Genomic DNA, 26,006 nt, shown 5'->3' with positions numbered 1-26,006 from the left:
TGCCAGGTTAGCTGTAGACATTGACTGAGGGACATCCTCCCCCTCCATGAAGGAGTTGAAAAGCTCTACTAGATGTGGAGCTAGCACACCCTTGAATTTTTTATAGTATTGGTTGGAGAAACCGTCTGGCCCTGGAGTCTTGTTTGTTTTGAGCTGCTTTATTACCTCGAATAGTTCTTCGGGCGTTATTTTCTCATTTAACTTGAGAAAAGTTTCTTCAGTAAGCACAGGTAAGCTGCATTCTTCCAGATACTTAGAATAGCCGCCAACCCGGACTGAGCATTTTGGGGGGGGGGGGGGGGGTTCAGGTTGTATAATTTGTTGTAGTACTCTGAGAATTCCTGGGCAATTTCTTTATCTTTGAAGTTTTTTAGGCCAGATTTTGTCCGAATTGCAGTAATTTGGGATTTCACCCGTAAACCTCTTAACTTATTGGCCAACAGCCGGTCTGACTTGTTTCCCTTATCATAAAAACGCTGATTAGTCCATCTTAGTGCCCTCTCCACCTCCTCCAGTTGGACTCTCTTTAATTCAGTCCTCGCTTTATCCAATATTTTGTACAATTTTTTTGAGGGTTTACTTTTGTGTTCGGACTCCAGGGACTGTAGCCTGTCCGCTAGTTCCTTATATTCTTTTTGTCTCTTTTTCTTTTGGTATGATGCTATAGAAATGAGGGAACCTCGGATTGCTGCCTTATGGGCTTCCCATAGCGTTGTTGGAGAACCGACCGACCCCTTGTTTATATCAAAGTAATATTTCAGTTTTTTTGGAAACTGTACTCACTATTTCAGGCGAATTTAATAGGGAGTCATTTAGCTTCCAGCTGTAGCTGGTGTTTTTAGTAAAAGGCAGAGAGAGCACCATTTCGATGGGGGCATGGTCAGACCAAGATATTGAGCCAATATGTGACTGGGACGACGCCTGGAGGACATCCCTGGTACCCAGAAAAAGATCAATCCTCGAGTAGGTCTGATGGGGAGGAGAAAAGTAAGTATAATCTCGCTGACCCTGATGTTGGATTCTCCAGATGTCCAGAATAGTCATCAAGTCATCGAATAGTCATCAAGCAAGCTTCTGATTTTTTTAGCATTCAAAGTGATTGTTCGTGACGACCCTGAGCTCTGGGAGTTGGACCTGTCCTGATCTGGGGCATAAGTCATGTTAAAATCTCCTGCCATGATTATTGAGGAAGGGTTAAGTGTACTTACAGTTTCCAATATTGTCTCCAGAAAGGGAAGCTGGCCTTCATTCGCGGAATAGATATTGACCAGAGCTATCGGCACTCCCGATAGAGAGCCTAGAAGGATCAGGAATCTGCCTTCAGGATCTACGACACTTTTTTCTAGGGCAATAGGAATATTAGCACAAAACAGGATTGCAACTCCTCTTTTCTTCATGCGGCAAGAGGCGTAATATGCCTGGGGGTATGTTCTACTAAAAGTGTTTGGGGGAGAGTTCGTATTAAAGTGGGTCTCCTGTAGGAACACGATATCTCCTTTTAGCTTATTTATCTCCTGGAGCGCTAGCTTTCGTTTGCCCACCGAGTTTAGCCCCTTTACATTTATGTAAATGATTCTTATGTGCTATGAGACATCTTGCTTTGGCTGATTTCGTGCCCACTGTTTTGACCACTTTCCCAAGGCGGTCTGGCCCCTGTCGACTAGGATTGTTGACCCCTCAGGCCATGCATGCGCCATTCCCCAGCCACCGGGGAGCCCCAAAGGAGGAGGGAAAGAAACCCTTGGGGGACGGGGAGGGAGAGGGGAGAAGAGGAAACGGAGATAGATAGAAAAAGATGGGCTATAAGAGAGCCCAAGCATGTTCAACCTTCTTTGCCCTATCGGCAAAGGGGAAGGGCTTACTGCCCTTTGGAGAGCTTCCTGCGCGCCCCTAGAACGGCGCTCAGAGAGGGGAATCCGAGCCCCCCTGTGGTCCTCTTTGTGAACCACGCTTTCAACATGAGAAACCACAACTTTAACTTCTTACTAGGAAAACTATTTACAGTTTGTTAGATGGGCTTCCACAATGCCTTAAAACCGTGTACATTTCAACTTCTCTCAAAAGCATATAAACAGCTTTCTTATCTGTCCATAATTTTATCCTTTTGGGCAAGGAGCAGATAACGGTACGCTCATGTCCCTGTTTTTATGAGTAGCCGGGAGAGGGGATGGGGAGGGCGAGAGAGAAGAAGTGGGGGACAGGGGGGGGAGGAGTTATCCTTGTGAACCACTCCTTAAGCTTATCCAAACACAGCCTTAGTTTTTTGAGAGAAAGACTATTTTCAATTTGGGAAGGGGGACTTCTTCAAGGCCACAGGACCCTGACCAACTCCGCATCCTAGATAAGCCGTGTATAGACAGTTTTTATACATGTTCAGTATTTTACCATTTTTATGTTCGGGCGGAGCATAGTGCACGTATACCCCTAACTCTGAGAGTAGATGGAGAAAGAGGCGGAGGGGGGGAGGGGAGGAATATTGGGGTGGAAGGGGGGTGGGGGAAGAGGAAGGAGGAGGGGGGAAGGGAGAGGGAGAAGGTTAGGGAGGAGTGGGTGTAGGGGTGGAAGAAGGGGGAGGGTAGAAGGGGACGGGGGAGGGGAGGGGGACGGGGGGGGGTGAAGCGGGGGTGACGCTCTAATACAAGCTTCATCGAGACTGAGAATTGTATTCTGATCTTCCAAGCGGGGCCCCGCGAGCCCGGCTTATGAGTTAAACAGGGAAACAGTGTAATAGTGAGACCGTGTCACAGTGAGAGTGGTAGAGGGAGCAATTTCCCCTCACGGCGGGCACAAAGGGCCCTCTATACCCGCCTTCACACTCGGGCCCCGAGGTCACCCCCGGGTCCCTGGTACAAAGTCTTTGCTATCTCCTCCCCCACCCTGACCGGCCAGAGGAGCCCTATTGGCACCCCCTGAGTATTTAGACCTGGAGAGCGTGTGAAAAGACCCATAATGTTTGTGGGACATGGGCCAAAAAACGAAAAGCGTGACGGGTCTGCCGGTGAGTTCTTTAGGACCCACGTCTAACCATGACAGCTCCAGAATGGGGGGACACCCCCGCCGACTCTCTGCCCTTGAAGCACTGCGAAGTGGGACACCCGCAACAATCAAAGCCTCGGTGTCTTCTGGTGACGGGCCTCTCAGAGGCACGGCGCTCCCGACGGTTCAGCACTGCAGCAGCTATTCCGGGAACCTTTTCTTCGCCTCCCGCCGTGGGCAGGCCCAGTTCTTTCAGGAAGCGCGGGATATCCTCAGGGTATGTGATTGAATGGAATTTCCCTTTCAGCGCCACTATGAGTTTGAAGGGGAATCCCCAACGGTATCTTATGTAGTGGGATCGGAGGATTTCCGTTAACGGCCGCATCTCTCGCCTTCTTTCAATTGTCGCTTTAGACAGGTCACTGTAGATTTGAATTTGGGAATTCCTGAAGGGGATCTCTTCTTTTTGTCTGCTTGAGGTCAGGATTATTTCCTTTATCGTGTACGAGTGAAATTTGACCAAGACATCTCTGGGTCTTCGGGGGTCCTGGGACTTTGGGGGTCCTGGGACTTTGGGGGTCCTGGGACTTTGGGCCAAAGGCCCTGTGGGCTCGGTCAATTTCAATCGCCTCCTTGGTTAAATCAGGCTGTAAGCTTATGAAGAGGTCTTTGAGATAGGGGACCAGGGCCGCAGGAGAAGTCTCTTCTGGGACATTTTGAATTCTGAGATTTTGTCTCCGGGCCCTGTTCTCTTGGTCCTCTATCTGGTCCTTCATGGCCCTAATCTCTAGCCCCATTCTATTCATGTCCTCATCCATGTTGGCCTGGCTTCCCTCCACTTCCTCCATTTTACCCTCTGTCCTCTCTGACAGGCTGTTTAGGTCCGCCTTCATTTCTTTTATTGCTAGTGCAATATCTTCCTGGCAGCCTCTGCGGATCCTGGTGAATAGCTCCTCTAAGTATTCTTTATTTATTTCTCCTGCGAGGGCGCCTGGCGCGGGTTGTTGCTCCACCGTCGGCTCTTCAGTCGCGCTTTCCGCGGCACCATCTTGGGAATTTTCTCCCTGCAGGGCTGTGCGTGGACCGGCCACAAAATAACTGGTTACGCTCGGCGGGATTTGTTTATTTTTTTGCCGGTTGGACATCTTCTGAGTCTAGGGCAAGGGACCGTATTTGGGGTTCTCTTTCTGCGTGGTAAGTAGCTTGTTTTACTGCTGCATTCACTGGGGGAGGGGGGGGGGCTCAGGAGCTAACCCTCTAATCTTCCATCCAGTATAGCGTCACCGGAAGTCTCCTGTAGTACTTATTTTTATTCATTTATTGCCGGCCATATACAAAGTGCAGCTTCAGTAGCACCTTGATTAGGGTCCAGCTTTTTTTTTTTGTGTTTTTTGCTTCTTTTCTATTCTGGGGACACTGTGCCTTTAATTCTGGCCGGCGGCGGCCATTTTAGATCCGGCTGAAACGCAGGCTGGAACGCACAGAGCAAGGCAGCTCCGATGCAGGTAGCAGCCCTGTCTTGTTCCCCCTCCACAACGGGGGTGCAGGAGGGCAAAGCGGGGGTGCAGAAGGGCAGAGGGGGTTGGTGCAGGAGGGCAAAGCGGGGGTGCAGAAAGGCAGGGGGGGTTGGTGCAGGAGGGCAGGGGGGGTGCAGGAGGGCAGGGGGGGGGAGCGTGCCCGACTGGACCCGCAGCAGGGATCAAGGTAAGCCCCGGTGTACAGTTCTCCCTCCTCTCTTCCCTGTCACAGGGCAATGGCGGCCATTTTAGAAGCTGTCCATCTGCTTAATTTTTTTAAATTTCTCTGTGGGGCAGCGCTGGTTCCCGGGCCGGGCCTCCCCACTGTCGATCACTTGACAGGCAGGCGGGGATCTGCTTACTTCCCCAGCCCCAACCACGGTCGCCCTACCTTCGGAGCACGCAGGATCTGCCCACAGTCTGGCTGCCCGCCAAAACCAGATGGCCGCCGTGCCGCTCGCCTTGCAGCTCTCTTCTTTGCTTGCTTTTTTTATGCTTCGCTTTTAGGGTCGGAATATTGTCCAATTTCATTGTTTTTTGTCTCCCAATCTCCTCCGTCACCTACTTTCTCCAGGGGTACTCAGTTTGAGGTATTTTGGCCAAATTATAGTTCGTTTTTTTACTTGATTAAAGCTTTGCCTGGAGGAGCTCCAAACAAACGCAGCCTTTGCTGTTAGGCTCCAAGCCACGCCCCCTCAAGCAGGTGTTTTTTAAGGTGGGTCTTAAAGGTGGAGAGAGAGGGTGCTAGTCGGGTATTGAGGGGAAGAGCATTCCAGAGGTGTGGGGCAGTTGGTGAGAAAGGTTTAAGGCGGGAGAGGCTTTGGATACAAAGGGGGTAAAGAGAAGGCATCCTTGAGCAGAACGCAAGAGTCGGGATGGTGCTTAGCGAGAAATTAGGGCAGAGATGTAAGGAGGGGCAGAAGAGTGTAAAGCTTTAAAAGAGAGGAGGAGAATTGAATGTGTGATATGGGATTTGATAGGAAGCCAGGAGAGGGATTTCAGCAGGGGAGACGTTGAGACAGATTTAGGAAAGAGTAGAGTGATTCTGGCAGCAGTGTTTAGGATAGATTTGTAGGGGAGACAGGTGAGAGGCAGGAAGGCCGGATAGCAGGAGGTTACAGTAATCAAGACGGGAGAGAATGAGGGCCTGAGTCAGAGTTTTAGCAGTCAAGCAACATAGGAAAGGGCGTATCTTTGCAATATTGCGGAGGAAAATACGATAGATTTTACAAACGTTTGGAATGTGAGAGAGGAGTTGAGTGTTATCCCTAGGCAGCATGCTTGCACTACTAGGTGTATGACAGAACTTCCAATAGTAATTTGGAAAGAGGTAGTGGGGCCAGGTTTGGGATGAAATATGAGGAGCTCTGTTTTTGACATGTTAAGTTTAAGTCGGCGGAGGGCCACCCAGGATGATATTGCAGAGAGACATTCAGAAACTTTGGTCTGTACAGCAGGTGTAAGGTCAGGGGTTGAAAAGTACAGTTGTGTGTCATCAGCATAGAGGTGATATTTGAACACAAGAGATGTGATTAGGTCACCTAGAGAGAGTGTGTACAGGGAAAATAGGAGAGGTTCCAGGACAGAGCCCTGGGGTACGCCCACAGAGAGATCGATGGAGGAGGAGGTGTTGGCAGAAGAGATCCTAAAAGTACAATGGGGAGGTAAGAGGAGATCCAGGATAGAGCTTTGTTCCGAATACCAAGAGTATGGAGAATGTGAAGGAGGAGAGGGTGGTCCACGGTATCAAATGCTGCAGAGAGGTCGAGCAATATGAGCAGTGTGTAATGACCTCTGTCTTTGACAGCATGGAGGACATTAGTTATTTTAGTGAGGGCTGTTTCAATGGAGTGAGCAGTGCGGAAGCCAGATTGCCGAGGGTCTAGGAGAGAATAGGTGGTGAGAAAATGGAGCAGGAGAGAGAATACAAGGCGTTCAAGGAGTTTAGAGGCAAAAGGCAGGAGAGAGGCAGGTCGATAGTAAGAAAGACAGACAGATAAGGGGAACAGGCTGATGTACTTATTGGTTGTGTGTAAATCTGCCAAATGAACCTTAACCTGCATGTTCACCCACACTTTATAAGCTGTTTATTGCATGAGCAATGGTAGCCAAAGTTTGTTGACAGCTTCACAGTGCTAAAAAAAAGAGTATGCATCACCACATGCAAACAGAGTAAGCTACTTTCATGCGTCTTGCTGCCGTGTGTTTAGAATCATGTGGTCTATTTGAAAGCCACACAAGCAAAATGCCGCATTTTTGATGTGCAGCCTATTTTGACAACTGTGGTGGACACATCTGTCTTCAAAATTTCCAGATGTAGTCACACAATCTCTGTTCTAACTCCTAAGTCACCCCCTCAGGGAGAAAGATGTGGGTAAGATGGAGCAAACCCAACGCTCTAGTGTACAAGCTGCTTCTCATTTACAGAATCTGTGCAAACATAGAAAAGCAATCAGGAAAAGCAAGACGTTGACATGCTATACCTAATAATCCACTCTGAATCCTTTTCTGTACAGTATATTGAATTTCAGGGCTAAAGGTCTTAATACTAAAACATGTTGCCAATGGATACTTTTTTTTTTTTAATTAAAGAAAATTGGGGTCCTTTGACCTGCAGTATTAACCCCTTTTCTTGTCTGAAGGCTCTCTAAAGCAATGTGTCACTGCTAACTGTAGTAGCAAAGGAGATAAGCAATTTGAAGCTAAATCAAAGTGCATTTTTAGCCCAATTTTTCCTTTGATTATGTACTTTACTCTGGGCAAGCTTAAGTGTGCTAACTACACCTATCTTTTTTTTTTGCTTCTATTTTTTCAATATTAGTTCTGTTTAGTAGCACAGACTTTAAATTTGCAGATAAAGTATTAAAATAAGTGATGTGTCACTCAATTAAAAGTGCAATAAACTTCATAGGCAAATTGTACATACTCATTCCAGGAGATGACAATGAAAGAATTTATCTTGTTAGGCACAAGGTAGAAGGTCAGAATCTTGGGCAGTGTTGTGTAGTTCAAGGTGTTTATTGGTGTGACAAGCTTCTTTTCATCTCCTCTGCTATTAAAATAGTCTTCACAATTGCCAAGTGACGTTGTGTCAACTGTGTAACTGAGATCCAGGTCTGTCTCTCTTCTGTCTTTCCCTATTGGACCAAAAATCAGATTTTACAAATAAAAATCTCTATTACCGAAGGAGCGCAAGACAATGTAAACCAGAATGCGCTGTAATTACTGTTCGAAAAGAATTAGAGTGTTTGTAAATTCTCCAGGGATAACAAATAGTAACAAGTACAGTAGCTTCTCAGAATTTTGATTTCCACCTTTCTATTGGCCAGAGAGCATCACGTCATCACCCACTTGTGTGCCACCTTTGAGAATGATTAATGACATCATAATATTCTCTTTTCTACTTTCCAAAAACACAGCGATGGGATCCATTAGTAAATGAGTGCGATAATTACTCCAGGATCCTATGATTGCAACTACATACTGTATTAATTGTTGATTTAACTATGTAATTACTTTAGGAGCCTATGATTTAAAATTATATTTACATATATATATATATATATATATATATATATATATATATATATATATATATATATATATATATATATATATATATATATATATAGTTTTCGACAAACCTATACATTTGCACGCCCCGGGCGAGTGGATTTAACATCGTGGCGAGCTCCTATTGGCCCAAGCAGCACACGTTTGGTACTAGGTGGCGAGTAGATTTTTTTATTTTGTCGACCACTGTATATATATATATATATATATATATATATATATATATATATATAATATTATATTATATTTATTTATGAATTTTTTTAAAAATGTAAAAAAAAATTTTTTTTTTAGTTTAATCTATCTAGTTCCTGGCTACTCTTGCCTTATGGTTTCAAGCACTCATCAGGGATTAGACAAGATAGATTTTCCCCAAACAATGATTATCATGAACATCATCATCTTAATTAGTGCTCACCAATGGTGGATTTACATTAGCTGTTGTACAGTAGCCCCTTCTGTGGACTACTAGTTAGTATTAACTAGTTACTAGGCCGGGGTTAATGTATTTAATTGGTTAACTGTGTGGTGATTACCCAGGTTACCCCCCTCCCCATCAACGATGTAAGATACCTAGTATTAACTAGTTACTAGGCCGGGGTTAATGTATTTAATTGGTTAACTGTGTGGTGATCACCCAGGTTACCCCCCTCCCCATCAACGATGTAAGATACCTATGCAGAAAGGGGTAGCCACTCCTTTGTATGTTTTGTGACAAGTGATGTCACTATAGTGAAGCTATACTGTATATAGCTTCACCCAATGTTCCTGAAGCAAATTCCTAAGAGTTCAGACTGAAGCCTCACCGGGAGTCCTGTATATAGGGTTACTTGGGTTATGTGTATTAATGATGTCCTCTCACAGTTTGTTGATTTCAGTTAAGGAACGTGTCCTATAAAGTTAGTGCCTATGATTGTTCTTATGCTGGAAGGGGAGCAAGCAGGTTCTCAGCAGGAGTTCTGAGAGAAGTAGTTCTGGAGCATAATCGGATGGGCCCCAACAGAAGGTCCTCAGTAAACCCCCCCATCCGACAAGTATAGACTGCGAAGGCTGTGCACTGTAAGAAGCACAGAATAACCATATTGTTTGACACCAGTTAATGTCTGAAGTGACATTTGTCTGTTATACAGTATGGCGAGCATTATGAACAGCTGTGAATAAAGCTTTTGTTTGTACTATAGAAGGTCCTGGCGCCCATCATTCTTCTATCTGCTTATGCACGCCCAGCCTGCATGGATCCAGCACACTGACAAGATAAGAGAGATTGAGAACAGCCAACTCAATGTAAACTCCTTTAGAGCCGGCCAAGGAGGGTAATGTGTGTCTAGGAACTGTGTTATCGATTATCGGGTGCAATTATTAGCTCCTGCTTAATCTTCTCCTACTGAAGGAGTAATCCATGTCTCTGATCCTCATAGGCAAGCGGCGTCTCTGTGGTAGGGACCCATGTTTAGTGATTGAAATAAATATTTTGCAAGTGAAGTGAAATTGGGATTGTTTCCATAGAACTTATTTACATAGAAAAGTGTGTATATATATATATATATATATATATATATATATATATGTATACAGTATATATATACACAGAAAGCATTTCAAAGGCAGTTTAATCACTGTGTTCCTTCTTTATGTCTTGTTTTGTTCTCACATGTATTAACTGTGATTGTCAGTATCAAAAGGAAAACAGTTAAAATAATTTCCCTTTATGCCTTTATTAGGCTATGACCCCACGATGTTCTTCCGTGTGTTGGAAAGATAGACCCATATGTATCAAGGTGAAAGTGGTGCAATTCTGGGTCAAACAAACCGCACCATATGCATCAAGACTACACTCCTATTGTTTTTATTGTAATTTTTTCCCTTGATACTTATGGTACAATGATTTTGCCCCAATATTACACCACTTTTGCCTTGATACGTACAGTATGCTGCATAATATTTGTTACAGCGCTGATTGCTTTTTTTGCAGGTGTGCCTTTAATCGATGGAGGTACAGTGAGACTGCCAAAATTAATCGGGCTTTCCAGAGCACTGGATCTCATTCTCACAGGACGGGCAGTTAGTTCTGAAGAAGCTTATACTTTTGGACTAGCTAATCGGGTGGTCCCGGACGGCCAAGGTCAGTGTATATCAAAAGAGAATTCCACCTTCACATTGACTTCACTTGCATTGTGTCTGCACTTGTGCACAGTTTCTCTGCATTTCTTTTATTACTTACACACAGGAGGGGCCAATATAAACTATGAACTATTATATTCACTTATATTCACATTTCTCACGTGTGGGTTGCGCTTTTAATCTGTCTGATTGAACAGTCCAACATTGCAGCTATGTAACTTGTTTGTTATTATGTCCTCCTTATATTATGCTGACAGTTTTGCTGCAGATATACGCCTGAGGACTGCCTGGTATATTGGACTCAGATTATTATTATCATTGTTTCTCAAGCCACTTATCGGGACATACCAGCCAGGCCATGGTTTAGGGATAACCAGCTATTTGTAAGGGTTCCAGTCCAGGCTTTGGCTGGAACCCGTCCTAACCTGGCTGATGTGGACATTGTGATTACTGGCAGCCTGCTACATTGGCTGCACCTGTTCAAGGGCTTAAATATCAGCCCTGGCCTGAGCATTGTATATGTTTCCCTGTGTTCCTGGCCACCTTGGGTTCTAGCTACTGAGCCTTCCTTGTTCGTGAGCCTTCCCTGTGTTCCTGGCCACCTTGGGTTTTAGTAGCTGAGCCTTCCCTGTTCGTGAGCCTTCCCTGTCCTGAGGCTAGCCTGTTGCTGAGCCATCCTTGTTCGTCAGCCATCCCTGGTGCTTCCCTGATCCAGATGCTAGCCTATTGCTGTGGATAGCCTGTATATTTGGAATCCTTGTTGCTGACCCTGGACCTTGACCCCAACCTCGCTGCCCTCCGCCTGCCCTGACCCTTTGCCTGTTGCCTGGACTTTGCTCCACTGCCGCCAGCCCTGACCACCTGCCTGCTTACCGACTACAGATACTCTAACAGGACTCTGTCCCTGGGCTGTGGTCGGTTAATTTGCATCCCTACCTCAGCTCTGCGGGTCCTCTTCCTGATCGGAGACTAGCACCGTCACACTAATCATACATTCACATATACGATAAATGCAAACGTGTGCTTGAAAATGCATTATTAATTACCATGAATCTGGTTTGGGTAGGTGTCCCGAGGAGAGGGATAAAAACCCCACTAAAAACACTGTATATACCATGAAAAGCATGAACCCTCAACTCAGAATGGGAACACAAATAATAACGGAAGTTAGTGACTGCGCATGTGCAGAATTGTGATGCACAAGTAACCAACACTGCCTGTGCATGCGTCCCAGTCATATTCAGTATCTACAAAGGTGAAAATCGCAGCACTCTGCACATGCGTTCATGGGCGCATGCACAGACACGGAACTTTGCGGCACTCTGCGCATGCGCAGTTGTCCGTTCATCATTATTGGGCGCATGCGAAGCCACAGACATGCGCAGATGCGCCCCTCAATTTACACCTGCACAGATGCGCCTGTAACTACAGACATGCACAGATACACCCATCAGTGCACGCATGCACCATGGCATCCCTACATACACTCATGCACCGCCTTTGCCACGCAAATACACCTCATCACGTCACAACCCTTCCCACCTCAATGTCACTCCCCCACAGCTCAGTAAACACTCGGGACAGCCAAAGAAATATCGGATTACATTACTATCGTTGCATTACAACACACAACATTCTGCCACAATCACTACAGCAACTCTAATGCCCACCCAACATTCAAGACCTGTGTCCTAACAATGTGGAACTTCAAACACTATACTATGCATTTTATAGTCTACAAATATCCTAAGTAACATATTACAACCCTTACACATTAACAAAGACTACACACAGCATTAATGATTACAATCCATATTGTACTCATCCACTTCCTGTTCTTTACTTGCCAAACCAGCAAGTAGTAATCAATTGATATTCAAAAGTTGCAACACTTCAACTACGATTTTCAACCACACTATTTACAAACCACATACGCCACTAACAGAACTTATACAGTACATACACACCTCTCATTATCAATCAGTCCATGTACTAACACTACTTTCCTACCCAACAGTACAACAATAACAAAGTTCCTGGTGTTTCTGCAACTATCCTGGACCATTCCAGTTTTACATACATTGTACCTGTACCTGTTGGCAGAAGTGTACAACAGCTACGTCACCACACACGGCAGGAAAAAAACAAACAAAAACACCTGCATCTTGGCTTAGACAAACACAGACAGCTTTATTTCATTTACAAAACACAGAGAAGTCTCACTTACATCGTGTGTGCTTGGCACACACCCCCAACCCCTTTTTATTTTTTATGAATACCGCTGTCTTCGTTGTTTACTCGCTTGCTCAGTTTGATGAAACAGCTGGTGCTAGGAATCATGTTCTTACTGTGCAATTGTTACGCGTCAATCCTTAATTGCTGAAGCCAGTTAAAATCTTAATTCTGCATCAAAATGGTACACTCACATACAGTACAGACAGATTTTTGTTACAAAATATGCAGCAGAAAAAAATAGTTTGTAAAGGCTTGACAATGTAAAGGCTTAGTAAAAAAAACAAACAAAAAAATGTACTGAAAAAGAAATGCAGAATCGAGTTTGTCCGAATGGAATTCAGATGCGTCATTCACTTGTTTTCTGCCCAAGGATTATGTTTCACTTTTCTGCATTTGTGAAGCAAACAGGTTTTTCTTTCCCCCTGCTATATTTATGGTCCCCCCTCACAGACACAGGACACAAACACATTAGCCGTGCAATATAAACAGATCTTTGACTTCTCCCCCAGTGTTTGCAGGGGTATCTCACTTCTCAGACAGTAAAAAAAAAAAAAGTAAACAAATGGCCAATGGAATAACTTCCTTTATAAACAAAAAATAGTAATAATAACTCCAGCGGTGAAAAGTTCATTATTTGGCTTCCTATAAAGAGTGAATATTTCAACTGGAATATTATAGTACTCCATCTTGCCTGTCCCTTATAGTTCTCTGCCTTTAGTGGCGTGGTTAATTAGGGTATAATAGTTGCTGCCAATATAGAAGGGAAGTGATAACTTGGGGGTTCCTTTTTGCAAGTATACGCAGAGGTTCCACAGTTTTACCACAAAAAAAAGATATAAAAATCATTCAAAGTGTCTATTTACCAGAAAGAAAGAAAAACGTGCATGAAAATGTAAATAGTTCTTATTATTGATCACCTTGATTTTACCCACTAAATTTAGCACTGTGGTCCTAGGCACAACTGCCCTTTAAACTGTCCTAGCACTGATGAGACTTGATGTGTTTCCACATTTATGGAGCTATGGCAACAAAAAAATGTAGCGGAAGTCGTGAGATGTGCAAGTATTTCACCCACACTTTAGAAGTTTGCCCACAAATTTCGATTCAACGAACTTTTGAAGAGCTCACGAGCAATTTGCCAAGGAAAAAGTCCCTACTCTGAGGGTGACGAGTGGGTGAGAGAAAAACCGAGAGAGGAGTCCCATTCCGTAGAGTATCCATTAACTTATACAGTATCTCCCACAACACTGCGCTCATAACACAGAGACATCGTTTTGGACACATCTGAGTTACCTTGGAAACATTTTGAATTCGAATAGTTCCCTGGTTTCTCCACGTCTCTCTCGCACGCTCTTTCTCTCTATCTTCTATTATTCCCTATTTTTTCCTCCTTCCTCTCCCATCTGTTCTCTCCTCTCCCATCTCTCCCCTCATATTCTCCTCTCCAGCAAAACCCATATTTCAGAGCAAAATGTAAAGTTTGATTACAATGGCAGGATTTGGCCTCAACTCAATAGGGAGGATGGAGGTTATCTAATTGAATGCTGCTACGTCATCACCTGGTGGCATTGTGGCTTCCTGTTGGTTGGGCGGCCCGAGGCTGACTCTCGGTGAGAGCTATAAATAGCCATATTTGGTAACTCTTTAAAATGAACTGATTTATAAAAGACATCCTAAAAAAATATTATAATAGTATAATGCCGAGACAGCACAACTCAAAGAAAAAATAAAGGGAGGTGCAACGGAAACAGAGAGGGACCCCTATTCCCTCAAAAATATAGAATACAATTTAAACAGAGTTCCCAGCACTGAGTTGTCAAAGAAAGACAGAAATGGCAAAATAGCAATTTTACTAAAAGTGAAATTAGGACCCAATGCACTATCTAATAATAATAATAAAATGCACCACTCAAAAAATACAAGAAGTGTACACAAGAATATAAACATGAATATGTAGAAATATACAATCTGATACTTATCCAGCATTTACTGTAGGATGAGGATAATAGTTTTTAATCAGACTGTTAGAAAAATAGAAATGTCCAGAGGCTACTAAAGTATATCCCAAAAAGACAAAAACAAAAGGGAGCCAGGGGACAACCTGGTAGGTGAAAAAATATTTAAGAAAGGGGGGCAACGTTTAGAGGGAGGAACCCCTTCTTTAAGCCCATTCCCACATGTAAAGTACAAGTACTTCCCTTCTCCTCTAGCGGCGTGCACCTAACAAAAAAATAAGACCGAATACATGTCGATGAGAGAGTCCTCGTGGATCCTTCTACCTCACTGCGAAACCTAGCATGGTGGTTTAAATCAGTATTGGACAGTGGGAGGCAGCTTTTGTAATGATGGAAACGTAATATTGGTGGGTTTTTTTTTAGTAGAAGCTGTATAGTGTTAAAATGTATGTACACGTATCCATTACTGCTGGGCACTGCTGCATGTTCATTTTTCCGGGGGTCTTGAGCATAAGCTGATTCTGTAAGTAATTGGTTTCTGCAAAAGTAAGAGAAACTGTGTTTCTGTAAACAGCTGGCCTGAGTCCTGTAAAGTTTCACATTCATATTTTGTCATGACGGTTCCATGCCAGAGCTGGATCGGTTTTCTGACTCGTCACTGCCACTAAAGAACCCTAAGTTTTTAGGGTTCATTTTAGAGGATTCCTTTTTCCTCTTGTACAGAGCAAAGCTCAGTAATATTTTCCAAAATTGGATTTTTATATTCAGAGTGAAACCTGTGTGTGTTACAGTATTAATAAACTAATGGGCCATGTGAGAATCCTTTGCTTTATGTCAACACAATTTTCACTTGCCAACATCCAATAACATGCTGTTAATTTAACTAGGATCATACTGTGCCATCTTGCAAACAATGTAAACTTGGTGGTCATCAGGTGATTTATCAGATGGTGACCCAACACCTATGGTGGCTTATTGCTATGAATGCAACATATGCTACTCATGAGCCCATGAAAGACTGTTAGTCATAGATGGTGGAGCAGGGAAGATATTATTTTTGTGTAATGCATCACGGCATTTACTCACAGTAAAAACATATTCATAAATGTCACTATTGACAAAAATGTCCTGGGAAACTATGACTGCCGACTGATTTAATCCAACAACAAACTGAGAGTTAGTACTGAGAATTGGTTACTAGATTTGTATTTTAATACAAAAAAATTATGGCAGACCGTCCTTAGAATGATGGCAGAAAATAGAGGTTAAGTAGACATTTAAAATATATTTAAGCCTTGTGTGTACTGTACTTCCCCTGTTATAATCGTTTTAGTGATCTGTGTCCCTGAGTTATTTTCCAGTTGCTCCCAAACAATGTGCGAGAACCCATGTCAGCCACTCCCTCTGGTACTTACCACTTACTAGACCTACTTCTTGTTGAGAAATATTTGCTTCTGTGATGCTCTGTTACTGAAATCACCATATAATGGCTGCAACTAAAGATAGGGTCTGTGATAAGATTATCTCACTCTGTCATTGTAAGGAATCGGGGAACACGTCCTTTGCGATGTGTTCCCTCCTTACCTAGTGCTGCTGCTGCCGTTGCTCCACTCTACACTCATGCGCACAACCCCGCTCTGATTACAGAGCGCGCATGCACCCGCAGCTCTTTAGCCCCTGCCAGGGAGCTTGGCTCCGCCCCCGGACGCACCGCGTTGCCCTCGCGCGCGGCACGCACTCGTGACGACGTGCAACGATCCCAAGCTGCGTGTCAGGCATCATTTATGCCTCTTGTCTCCTGCAGCCTATGCCAGCTTCCGCTGGGGCCGCGCCTCCGCTTCACCCTCTGTCTGCCATATATACCCTGTTCCTGCTCTCAGTCAGTGCTCAGCATAATTCCGTGTAGCCTCGCTGCTTCCTACAGTTGTGCCTTGCCTTGTTCCAGTCTTGGTTTTCAGATTAACCTCTTGTGTACCGACCCGGCTTGTAAGTGAACCCCTCTGGTTATTGACTTCGGCTTACCCTCGACTACAGCGACTTCTCCAACTCCTGATCACGGCTAACAGACCTGGACCATCTATAATCTCAGACCACGGCTAACGGACTTCTACGATTCTACTCTCTCCAATCCCAGGACCTGCAAGAATACCGATTAACCCTCTCTCTCCAACCCAGACCCGGCAACGCTAGACAATCCGCCTTCCAGGCACGCTTCCGCTGCTGTGGGTGCGTGGCTTTGTACCTTCCCACCTCCATACCGGGGTCTTGCCTTGTTTGTGGGTAGTGCGAGCGTTACAGTCAAACAGTCAAAAGCAAATAATCCTTTAAATATTGTGAATTAACCCTTTGAGTGCCCCAGGACATAATCACTATGTCATGGGGACTGGCACACCGGGGGCCCCATGACATAGTGACTAGTTTTTTCTGTGGAGCGCAGGACGCGATCTACCTAGTGTGGAAATGGATCAGGAGGATCCCTCTTCCATATCCTACAAAATGGCCGCCACAGTCATGTGACCACGATTGACCACATGACCTCACTGTGTCAGAGCGGTCGTGGCACACAGGCACCACAACCCGCCCGGTACTCAAAGGGTTAAGGTAGCTATGAGACATGGGACATTATTCACCCAGATAACATAACATATCACAGTATAAGGCAGGATATCAGAGTATCCATAGGATACAGTGGTAGTGTTGTCACAATATATCTCAACATGTCCTTATATACTACAGTAGAGAGAACAATGAATGCTACTATATCTGTATCTCGTGCAGACACAGCTGATCTGGGGCTGTGTGGTGTTGTACCCATTAGGATTCTGTAGTGTGTTCAGCCTCCACATACAGAGCAAACAGTAGTTGGTAACCAAGCTAGGGATGGATCCTCTTCTGAACAGACACAGCCATTGCCATTTTCTATTATTCTTTATTTACTAACCTTAACAACTTATCAATGTATTTGGCTTATAAAGATTCAATCCTCCCTACATTTTGTCTTACCGTATTTGCTTTTTGTGTAAAAATGAGTCATCTCCTAATTTCTCCAGGTTCATTAACTTTGAATGTTTCTGGTAGTCATTTTTCTTTCTAATTATCTCTTTTACTAATTATGCTGCCATCAGTAGCCAAACAAACCACCAAAGGGGAAAGATTCTGGACTTTGTTTAAAAATTGTTCTACAATTAACATACTGAACACGCCCCTTCGTCCAACTTGGTCCAAGAAGGGACTGCCCTTATAATGCCATCCACAACCATCCAACCCTATCGATACTGCAATACGGCCCATACCCAGCATTGGAAGGTGGAAGGTTGAAAAAAAAGCATCGAAGGACCTTTTTGGGGGCCAATGGGCTTAAGATCAGTTATGTAGATCATGGATAGAATTTATTTTTTAATTATTTGGAAACCACTCTGCTATTTATGAGCACCATTTCTTATGGGACTTAAACTTGAAAAACAGTTAATGTAATTCGAAGGTGTAATGCTCAAACTGATTTTTACAACTTGTTTGTAAAAGCAATTCCACAATGAAAACAATTGACCACCTCGTTTAAGCTGCGCAAGAAAAATATGAAAATGCGGCATTATAAAGCATTCACGAGAATATAAACGCACATTTCCCTGTTGACATTTTCTTGGGGTTGGAGAATGGAGACCCGCCCAAAAATATTCACAAGTCTCAAATGTACCTTAATCTGTCCTAAACATCCAGACTTTTAACTGCAAATACAAGTACAGTACGTCTCACTTTTAACCCAGCCATTTCTTTGATTCGTCCGGTGCTATTTTTTGCACCAGTTTTACTGCAGATAGAGTTTAAAAGATGAACCCCATTGTGTTAGTGTTCGATGATGTGCGCGTTGATGCTAACTGAGACGTTTAAAACAAATGGAGGTTATTACAGATGAAGACTCCTCTATGGTTTTTATTTTGTGCAGTGCATATCGGATGCAGTGCTAATGTTGGACACCCCGACTGTTGTCCATGCACATAGATAAGGAGTATCAGAGATTGATTGGCGTTAACTGCCATTCACGTCAACAATACACTTTATCTGAGCTTTGTGAATCCCCTCTATAGAACTTTTGAGTTCTAATGAGTTTTCGAAGTCAGATGAGCCTTTTTACCAATATGTTCTGACTTTAAAGCCATGGCAAAACCAGCAGGGGAAAAAAATGCCAGGCGTCACAAACAAACAAACAAATAATTCTATTGTTTTTAATAAAATAAAAAACTTTTATGTGCTGTGTTTTGCAGCAACGTAATTTTGATAAAGAGCAAGAGTGAGCAGGGCAGTAAATATCCAAAAGATTGTTACACCCAAAATTGAATCGAACCAACCCATAGTTCTGCTGCTGACCCGCACATCTTTCTTATCTGTTCCAAGCACTACTGGGGGGGGGGGATTTGGTCCTGTTGGTTAATGCTGAGAGTACAAGGACAGTGGATAAATCAACCCACAAAGTCAACATTCCATGCATGGCGACAGTCTGCCAAGCAATGCTACCTTCATTTATATTTTTTCCGTTTATAAGGAAAGGTAGGAGGCTAAAAGTGTATGGAAATGTTCATTATCATTACACAGTATGTTCACTTGGGGAAAGGGGGGAAGGGCCAACCTTCACAAACACGAACTGCTGCTTTAAAAACATTTTTCCTTTTCCTAAGAAGGAGGGAAATCTCCATTAAACGACATTAATTCTGAGTGCTTTTGGTTAAATTGTGGATGTGCATCAGCTTCCTTAAAATAACAAGGGTGTAACTCAACAAAAAAAATACATGTTCCTGCTGTTGGCCTTTGGGTATTGCTAAGGAAAATTTACCTCTATAAGGTAAACTAGTGACTAGTGTCTTAACATTTCCTGCAGAAGGAAAGAGGAAGGCCCACTATTGAGTCACCAGATGCTAAATTGGTATCAGAGCAGGTTACAGCTGGTTTGTTGTGCTTTCAAATCTGAAATCACTTAGGTTTGTTCTCCTGCCTAGTTATAAAGAGCCATGCTGGACATATTAACACCAAGGCCCAGAAAGAGACTGGGAAAGAGTGTCAGGTTAGGGAAGACAGAGCAAAGCAAGAATCATAGAGAACAAATACAATAAAGCGTGTCAGACAACAATGCGCTTGTCCAGTTCACTTTGATTTTGTGTTCCGTAGATTGGAGTATTTGTTTAGGGATATGAATTCTAAGATATTGAGATGTGCTGCTGGTGCATCATTGTGCATCCTTGGTTTGTTATTCTATGTCTGACGACTAATTCTGGCAGCATAACTGCAACAGCACCATGTCCGGAGCTGTGCTTTGTTAGCCGGAGTAGCCCGCAGACCAGACCTGTTCCTAGAACTGAGGTTCCAGGTATGAATACACACACCGACAGAGCGAGGGACGTGTCCGGGTTGTGTATTGAGTGGTGCCAGGCCAGGATGGGGAGTGTTGCGTGAATACTTGCCGTACCGTTTTTTCCAGAAGAATGGTCGTTGCCGAGATCAGGGGTAGGAGAAGTATGGAAGGATCGAGGTGAGAGCCGTGGTCGAAGGGAGCCAGAAGGTACGTAAACAGGAACAATCCGAAGTCGAGAGCCAAAGGGGAAAGTCCGCCAAGCCGCGTCAAAACCGAGAGAATCAAAGAACAAGCACTGTGAAAAACCCATACAAAAACTATGACGAGCGAGGAACCACAGGACAGTGAGGGTATATAAAGCTGGAACAGCCAACCAGGAGAGGGGGCGTGCCTGGAGGAGCCCAGGGAGCTTCAGCGCATTGGCTGCTGTTCTTAAAGCCCAGGTGACACTCAGCAAGAGCCAGATTGTAACCGTGCGATGTTTGGGGGCGGAGCCTGAGCGGGGATAAGTTCAGGGGCTGTTGTGTGTGCGCTGTAAGTCCGACGTGCGCATGAGAGGAAGCAACGTGGGGCGATTCCGCGCCGACGGCTGCGGCGTAGAGCGTGGAGGTAGTACCTCGTGGAGCGTCCTACCATGCCGAGGGGTAAGTGATGCAGCTGAAGGGGGCTTGCGTGGTTGTAGCAGAAGGGTCTGAGCAGTGTAAGGGGAGAGCCGTGAGCTCCGCCTGTGGCGCTGTGTGCTCACATTCCTAACAGGCTTTCAGCAAGTCGCGCTGCATCTGTATACACTTGATTTACATTGATGGATTGAGCAATCCATTCTGTGCATCCATTTTGTGTGTGTGGTGGACTGAGTTTGTACTAGTGTGCTATGTTTTTTTTTTTTTTAACAGAAGTACTCTTGTGGTATCAAACACCTAATATATGAGATATGAGTAGGTGGGTACTGAAGCGTGTGAGCGTGAGCTTCAAATTTTGATGTAGTTCAGAGTATTATGTTTTTCCACGAGTTTCTGTCAAGTGAAATGTATGTCAATACCTGTGGAGCCTTATAGATGGATGTCAAATAAAGCACCTTGTATGTTTTACAAAAGTTCCTGGCACCCATCCTTTTTCTATCTGCTTATTCACCCCCAGCCTGCACCTACCCAGCACCCTGAAAAGGTATGAGAGACTGAGCACTGCCACTGTATATAGTCAGTCTGATGTGAAATCCTTTGGAGCCAGGTACAAAGGGTTACAGGTCTTTTTACTAAAGTCTCCTGGCTGCAAAGGTAAGCAAAGACCAGTGCAAAAAACAGCCATATTCATCAAAGAAGATAAATCTGACTGAAATGCACCAGATGTATCCCTTTGAGCATTTCTTTTGCAGACTTTGCCCGATTTTGCAACAGGGAAACCTTAGTATAGAACCCCCATAGTGTTATCTAATTTTTGGGGTGGGTATTGTTAGGCCCATATTTACTGAATAGTGCACTCCTTATAGCTCACGCAAGAGAATGACCTTTAGATGCACTATACTCTTACAACATCTAGTAAATGAGTTGTGAGTAGAATGGAAGCTGCTGCATTTGTCTCGTTATGTTGTTTTTGTATAGATGTTTGAAGTGTGTGTGATGTGTATATATACAATAAATTCACAAATGTTGTAGAATCCTTTATTTTAAACTTGATAAATGTGCGGAAGGAGTTGCATAGTCACATAGTAGATGAGGTTGAAAAAAGACATATGTCCATTAAGTTCAACCTATGCTAAATTTAGACGACAGATACGTATCCTATGTTTGTATTTAGAGTATTTTGATCCAGAGGAAGGCAAACAAACAAAAAAAAAACAACAGTGAAACATCATCCAATGATGTATCATAAGTGGGAATTTAAATTCCTTCCTGACTCCAAATATTGGCAATCAGATATCTCCCTGGAATAATATCCTTCCCATGTATACTTATTTGGTATATCCCTGTATACCTTTCCTATCTAAAAAGATGTCCAACCTTTTTTTGAACAAATCTATTGTATCTGCCATCACAGTCTCCATGGGTAATAAATTCCACATTTTGCCTGCCCTTGCTGTAAAGAACCCTTTCCTTTGTTGCTGGTGAAATCTCCTTTCCTCCAACCTTAAGGGATGGCCCCGAGTCCATGTAAGGTTAGGCAATTGGGAACCAAGAATATACAAGAGACTCACAAATTAAATGGGGAAATATTAGGAGAATCCTTGATGGAGAAGGATTTAGGATTGCTTGTAGACAGCAGGCTTAGCAATAGTGCCCAATGTCATACATTAGCTGCAAAGGCAAATAATATCTTGCATTAAACAGGGAATAGATGGAAGGGTAGTAAACATTTATACCCCTCTATAAAGCATTAGTAAGACCACACCTTGAATATGGAGTACAGTTTGGTGCACCAATCCATAAATAAGACATTATGAAACAAGTTTCCAGTCTATTCAAAAGTGTTTTATGAGTTATACAATTCCTTCAGATTTTCTCCTCACTTTGACTATATTATCTGTATACTTGTCGTATTTGTATGTCTTGCAGCTGCTGTAAAGGTTTAAGGGGCCTATTCACTAAGCTTCGATAAGTTAATTGCAACATTGATCGGGTTGGCATATTCCTACCGAACGGTTTGAAATTTGTGTAAAAACGATATTCACTAAAGAAAATTGTTTTTTTACTGTTTGGTAAAATGAACTTATCATTTGATTTAGCTCTTGCCGTCTGTAAGAGCTGCGCAGAGAGAAGCTGCATCTCCCTGCACAGCTCTAAGAGGCAATTGTTCTGTTTTTATTTTCATTTTAATAACGCAGTATTGAAGCACATTCATTTCAGCCCCAGGGACCCCTGCTTCCCGGGGTACAGGCACACCTGAACGGGACATTTAAGCGTGCAAGAGAAACCGGCACCCCATTCTGGGGGCTATACATCTGGAAGCAGGGGGTCCCTGGACCTGAAGGTCACGGGGTTTAGCTCTGCAGACCCAATGTTTCATAGTTACATAGTAGATGAGGTTGAAAAAAGACATAGGTCCATCAAGTTCAACCTATGCTAAATTTAGACAACAGATACTTTATCCTATATCTATACTTACTTATTGATCCAGAGGAAGGCAAACAAAAAACCCCATTAAGGGGAAAAATTAATTCCTTCCTGACTCCAAGAATTGGCAATCGGATTAATCCCTGGATCAACATCCTTCCCATGTACTTATTTGGTATATCCCTGTATACCTTTCCCATCTAAAAAGATGTCCAACCTTTTTTTGAACAAATCTATTGTATCTGCCATCACAGTCTCCATAGGTAATGAATTCCACATTTTAACTGCCCTTACTGTAAAGAACCATTTCCTTTGTTGCTGGTGAAATTTCCTTTCCTCCAACCTTAAGGGATGGCCCCAAGTCCTTTGTACTGCCCGTGGGATGAATAGTTCTTTTGAAAGCTCTTTGTATTGTCCCCGAGTATATTTGTATATAGTTATCATATCCCCTCTTAGACGCCTCTTTTCTAATGTAAATAAATCTAATTTAGCTAGCCTCTCCTCATAAGTTAGATTGTCCATCTCCTTTATTAATTTGGTGGCTCTTCTCTGCACACTCTCTAGTTCCATAATGTATTTTCTTAGGATTGGTGCCCAAAATTGTACTCCATATTCAAGGTGTGGTCTTACTAATGCTTTGTAAAGGGGCATAATTATGTTTACTTCCCTTCCATCCATTGGCCGTTTGATGCAAGATAAGATCTTGTTTGCCTTTGCAGCTATTGCATGACATTGGGCACTATTGCTAAGCCTGCTGTCTACAAGCACTCCTAAATCCTTCTCCATCAAGGATTCCCCCAATATATCTCCATTTAATTTGTAAGTCGCCTTTTTATTCTTGCATCCCAAATGCATAACCTTATATTTATCTGTATTAAACCTCATCTGCCATTTACCTGCCCACGTTTCGAGTCTCTCTAAGTCCTTCTGAAGAGAAATTACATCCTGCTCTGATTCTATTACCTTACACAATTTAGTATCATCAGCAAAGGTGGAGACTTTGCTCTCAATCCCAACCTCAAGGTCATTAATAAACAAGTTAAAAAGCAGGGGTCCCAGTACCGATCCTTGAGGTACTCCACTCACGACTTTAGCCCAACCTAAAAAAGTTCCATTTATGACAACCCTCTGTTGTCTGTCCTTTAACCAGTTTTCAATCCAGGTGCATATATTATTACTGAGTCCAATTTTCTTTATTTTGTACACCAACCTCTTGTGTGAAACCGTATCAAAAGCCTTTGCAAAATCTAAGTAGATCACATCAACTGCATTACCCTGGTCTAAATTCCTACTTACCTCCTCAAAGAAACAAATAAGGTTAGTTTGGCAAGATCTATCCTTCATAAATCCATGCTGACTATTACTAATACTAATAATTTTGTTTTCCATGCTGACTATTACTAATAATTTTGTTTTCCATATTGTCAATATTACTGTATGTTATTAAAATTAATATTGGTGGCTAACCGCTAAGGTAATGAAGTGGTTAAATAGCTTTACCCGGTTTTGTGGTGGTAGAGGGGGTGCGTAAAGCCTGTAGTTGCCTCAAGGTGGGTGGCTTTGCCTCTCGGGGGAGGGGCGAGGTTGTTGCAGAGGAGTTAACCCCTTTGTCCTGGAACAGGATTGTATTTTTTCTGTGTATTTATTATGCTCTCAAGCTGCCAGCTCTCTCCAGGGAAAGTTGCATGTTTTCCCTGTTCCAAGCAGCCAGTGCTGCTGTGTAATTGCAACATAGTTGTTACAATATTACCTTTTCCACAGCCACTAGTCAGTTTCCCTGGCAACCTCAAAATGCTCATAGCTTGAGATTGGTTTAGCCCTCTCCCTCTGCCCTTCTCTGTTGATTAGTATGCCCTTTTGGCTTGTTCCTGTCTGGAAAGGAAAGTGTGCTCTCTCTCATCATCAGCAGACAAAGTATGTTGACACATATTCCACTGCTCCCTTAGAAAGGGATTCCTTTTTACCTTCCCCTGGTAAAAAATCCACTTCCTCTCAAATAGGATACTTCTCCTCACAAGAGACATTTCCTACCACAAACTACATGCAAGTACTTTTATATTTCTGTTAACCCCACTCAATAAAGTTGAAGAAAATAAAAGGACTGTGTGTGCTTTAAAAAGGTGATGAGTTTATGCTACATGGATCTTCTCACATGCTACAAGTGAGCCTGGATCCAGAATACCCTTCATTACTTTAGTCGTTAAAACCGCTAAGGTAATGAGGGTGTAACCCCTCCCCCACTGAGGCCTAACCACCCACCGCAGAGCAACTACCCCCTTCACCCACCCCCTCTACACCCAACAACACCACACAGAAATGGACAAAATTGCTTTTAGCCAAATAGGGCAAATAGCGCTTTTGCCCATTCAAGTATACAATACAGTGCAATAAAATACAATACTATATAAAAATAAATACACTAGCCATTTAATCCATTTAATGTCACTGTGGTTATCTATGCTCTCAACGGGGGCACAGATAGCCATATTGGCAAACAATGGGCAACCTACTTCCCACACCCTCTACCCGCAACAACCCCACCCCCCCAACACACAGTAATGGGCAAAAGCACTATTATCCATATCTGGATAATAGCTCATTTTCCCAATAAAAATAAACCATTAGCCAGCAACCCTATAGTAAATAAAAGTTGCACTTAACCCTGCCAGTATGAAGGCCGTCCTCGTGTTTGTCATCTTCTTCCTCTTCCCTGGCACCAACATTAAAATGAAAAAATAGCTACTGTCCTGTAAACCCTTAATTACCTTAGCTAGTAAACGCCATGGTAAAGAAGGGGTTAACTCCTCCCGCAACTTCCCAGGAGGCATAACCACCCACCCCGGGGAAACTTCAAGCTTCACCTACCCCCTCTACCACCAACAAATCAGTTCCTACTTCTTAACCCCTTCATTACCTTAGCGGTTAGCCACTAGGGTAATGAAGCTGGGCTAGAATTTTGTTTTTATTACCTAGGAATTAAGCTGGGGTCTCCGGAGATTAAATGAATGTGGTTCATCTCCAGAGGCCCAAGATTCTATCCTAATTTGTAAAAATAAACTCTGGCTGATGCAAATCATGATTCCAATCTCGCCATCCTCTAGGTGGTGAGAGAAAAATGCGAGTGTTTAACCCACGAATTGCGTATGGGAGCTTTGTGAATAGCAGTTACTGGCAAAATAAAATGCGAGTTTTGGGCATTTTTTCAGCTACTGCACGACTTCTAATAGCAAGAGTGCAA

The 26,006-nt window shown here is 43.3% G+C and overlaps 1 protein-coding gene across 1 annotated transcript in view; it reads left to right on the top strand.

Annotated features, from left to right (window-relative positions):
* Window positions 1-26,006, top strand: part of LOC142487058 (enoyl-CoA hydratase EchA19-like) — a 126,649-nt gene that overhangs the window by 79,164 nt on the left and 21,479 nt on the right. Inside the window, exon 5 of the mRNA XM_075585744.1 lies at window positions 10,039-10,188. Within this exon, the coding sequence (XP_075441859.1) occupies window positions 10,039-10,188 (150 nt within the window). The remainder of the gene's footprint in view (window positions 1-10,038; window positions 10,189-26,006) is intronic.

Source organism: Ascaphus truei, chromosome 2 (assembly GCF_040206685.1).
Source record: "Ascaphus truei isolate aAscTru1 chromosome 2, aAscTru1.hap1, whole genome shotgun sequence".
Classification (NCBI taxonomy): Eukaryota; Metazoa; Chordata; class Amphibia; order Anura; family Ascaphidae; genus Ascaphus; species Ascaphus truei.
The sequence above is the reverse complement of the archived record's forward strand: the minus strand, read 5'-3'. Positions and strand labels throughout refer to the sequence as shown.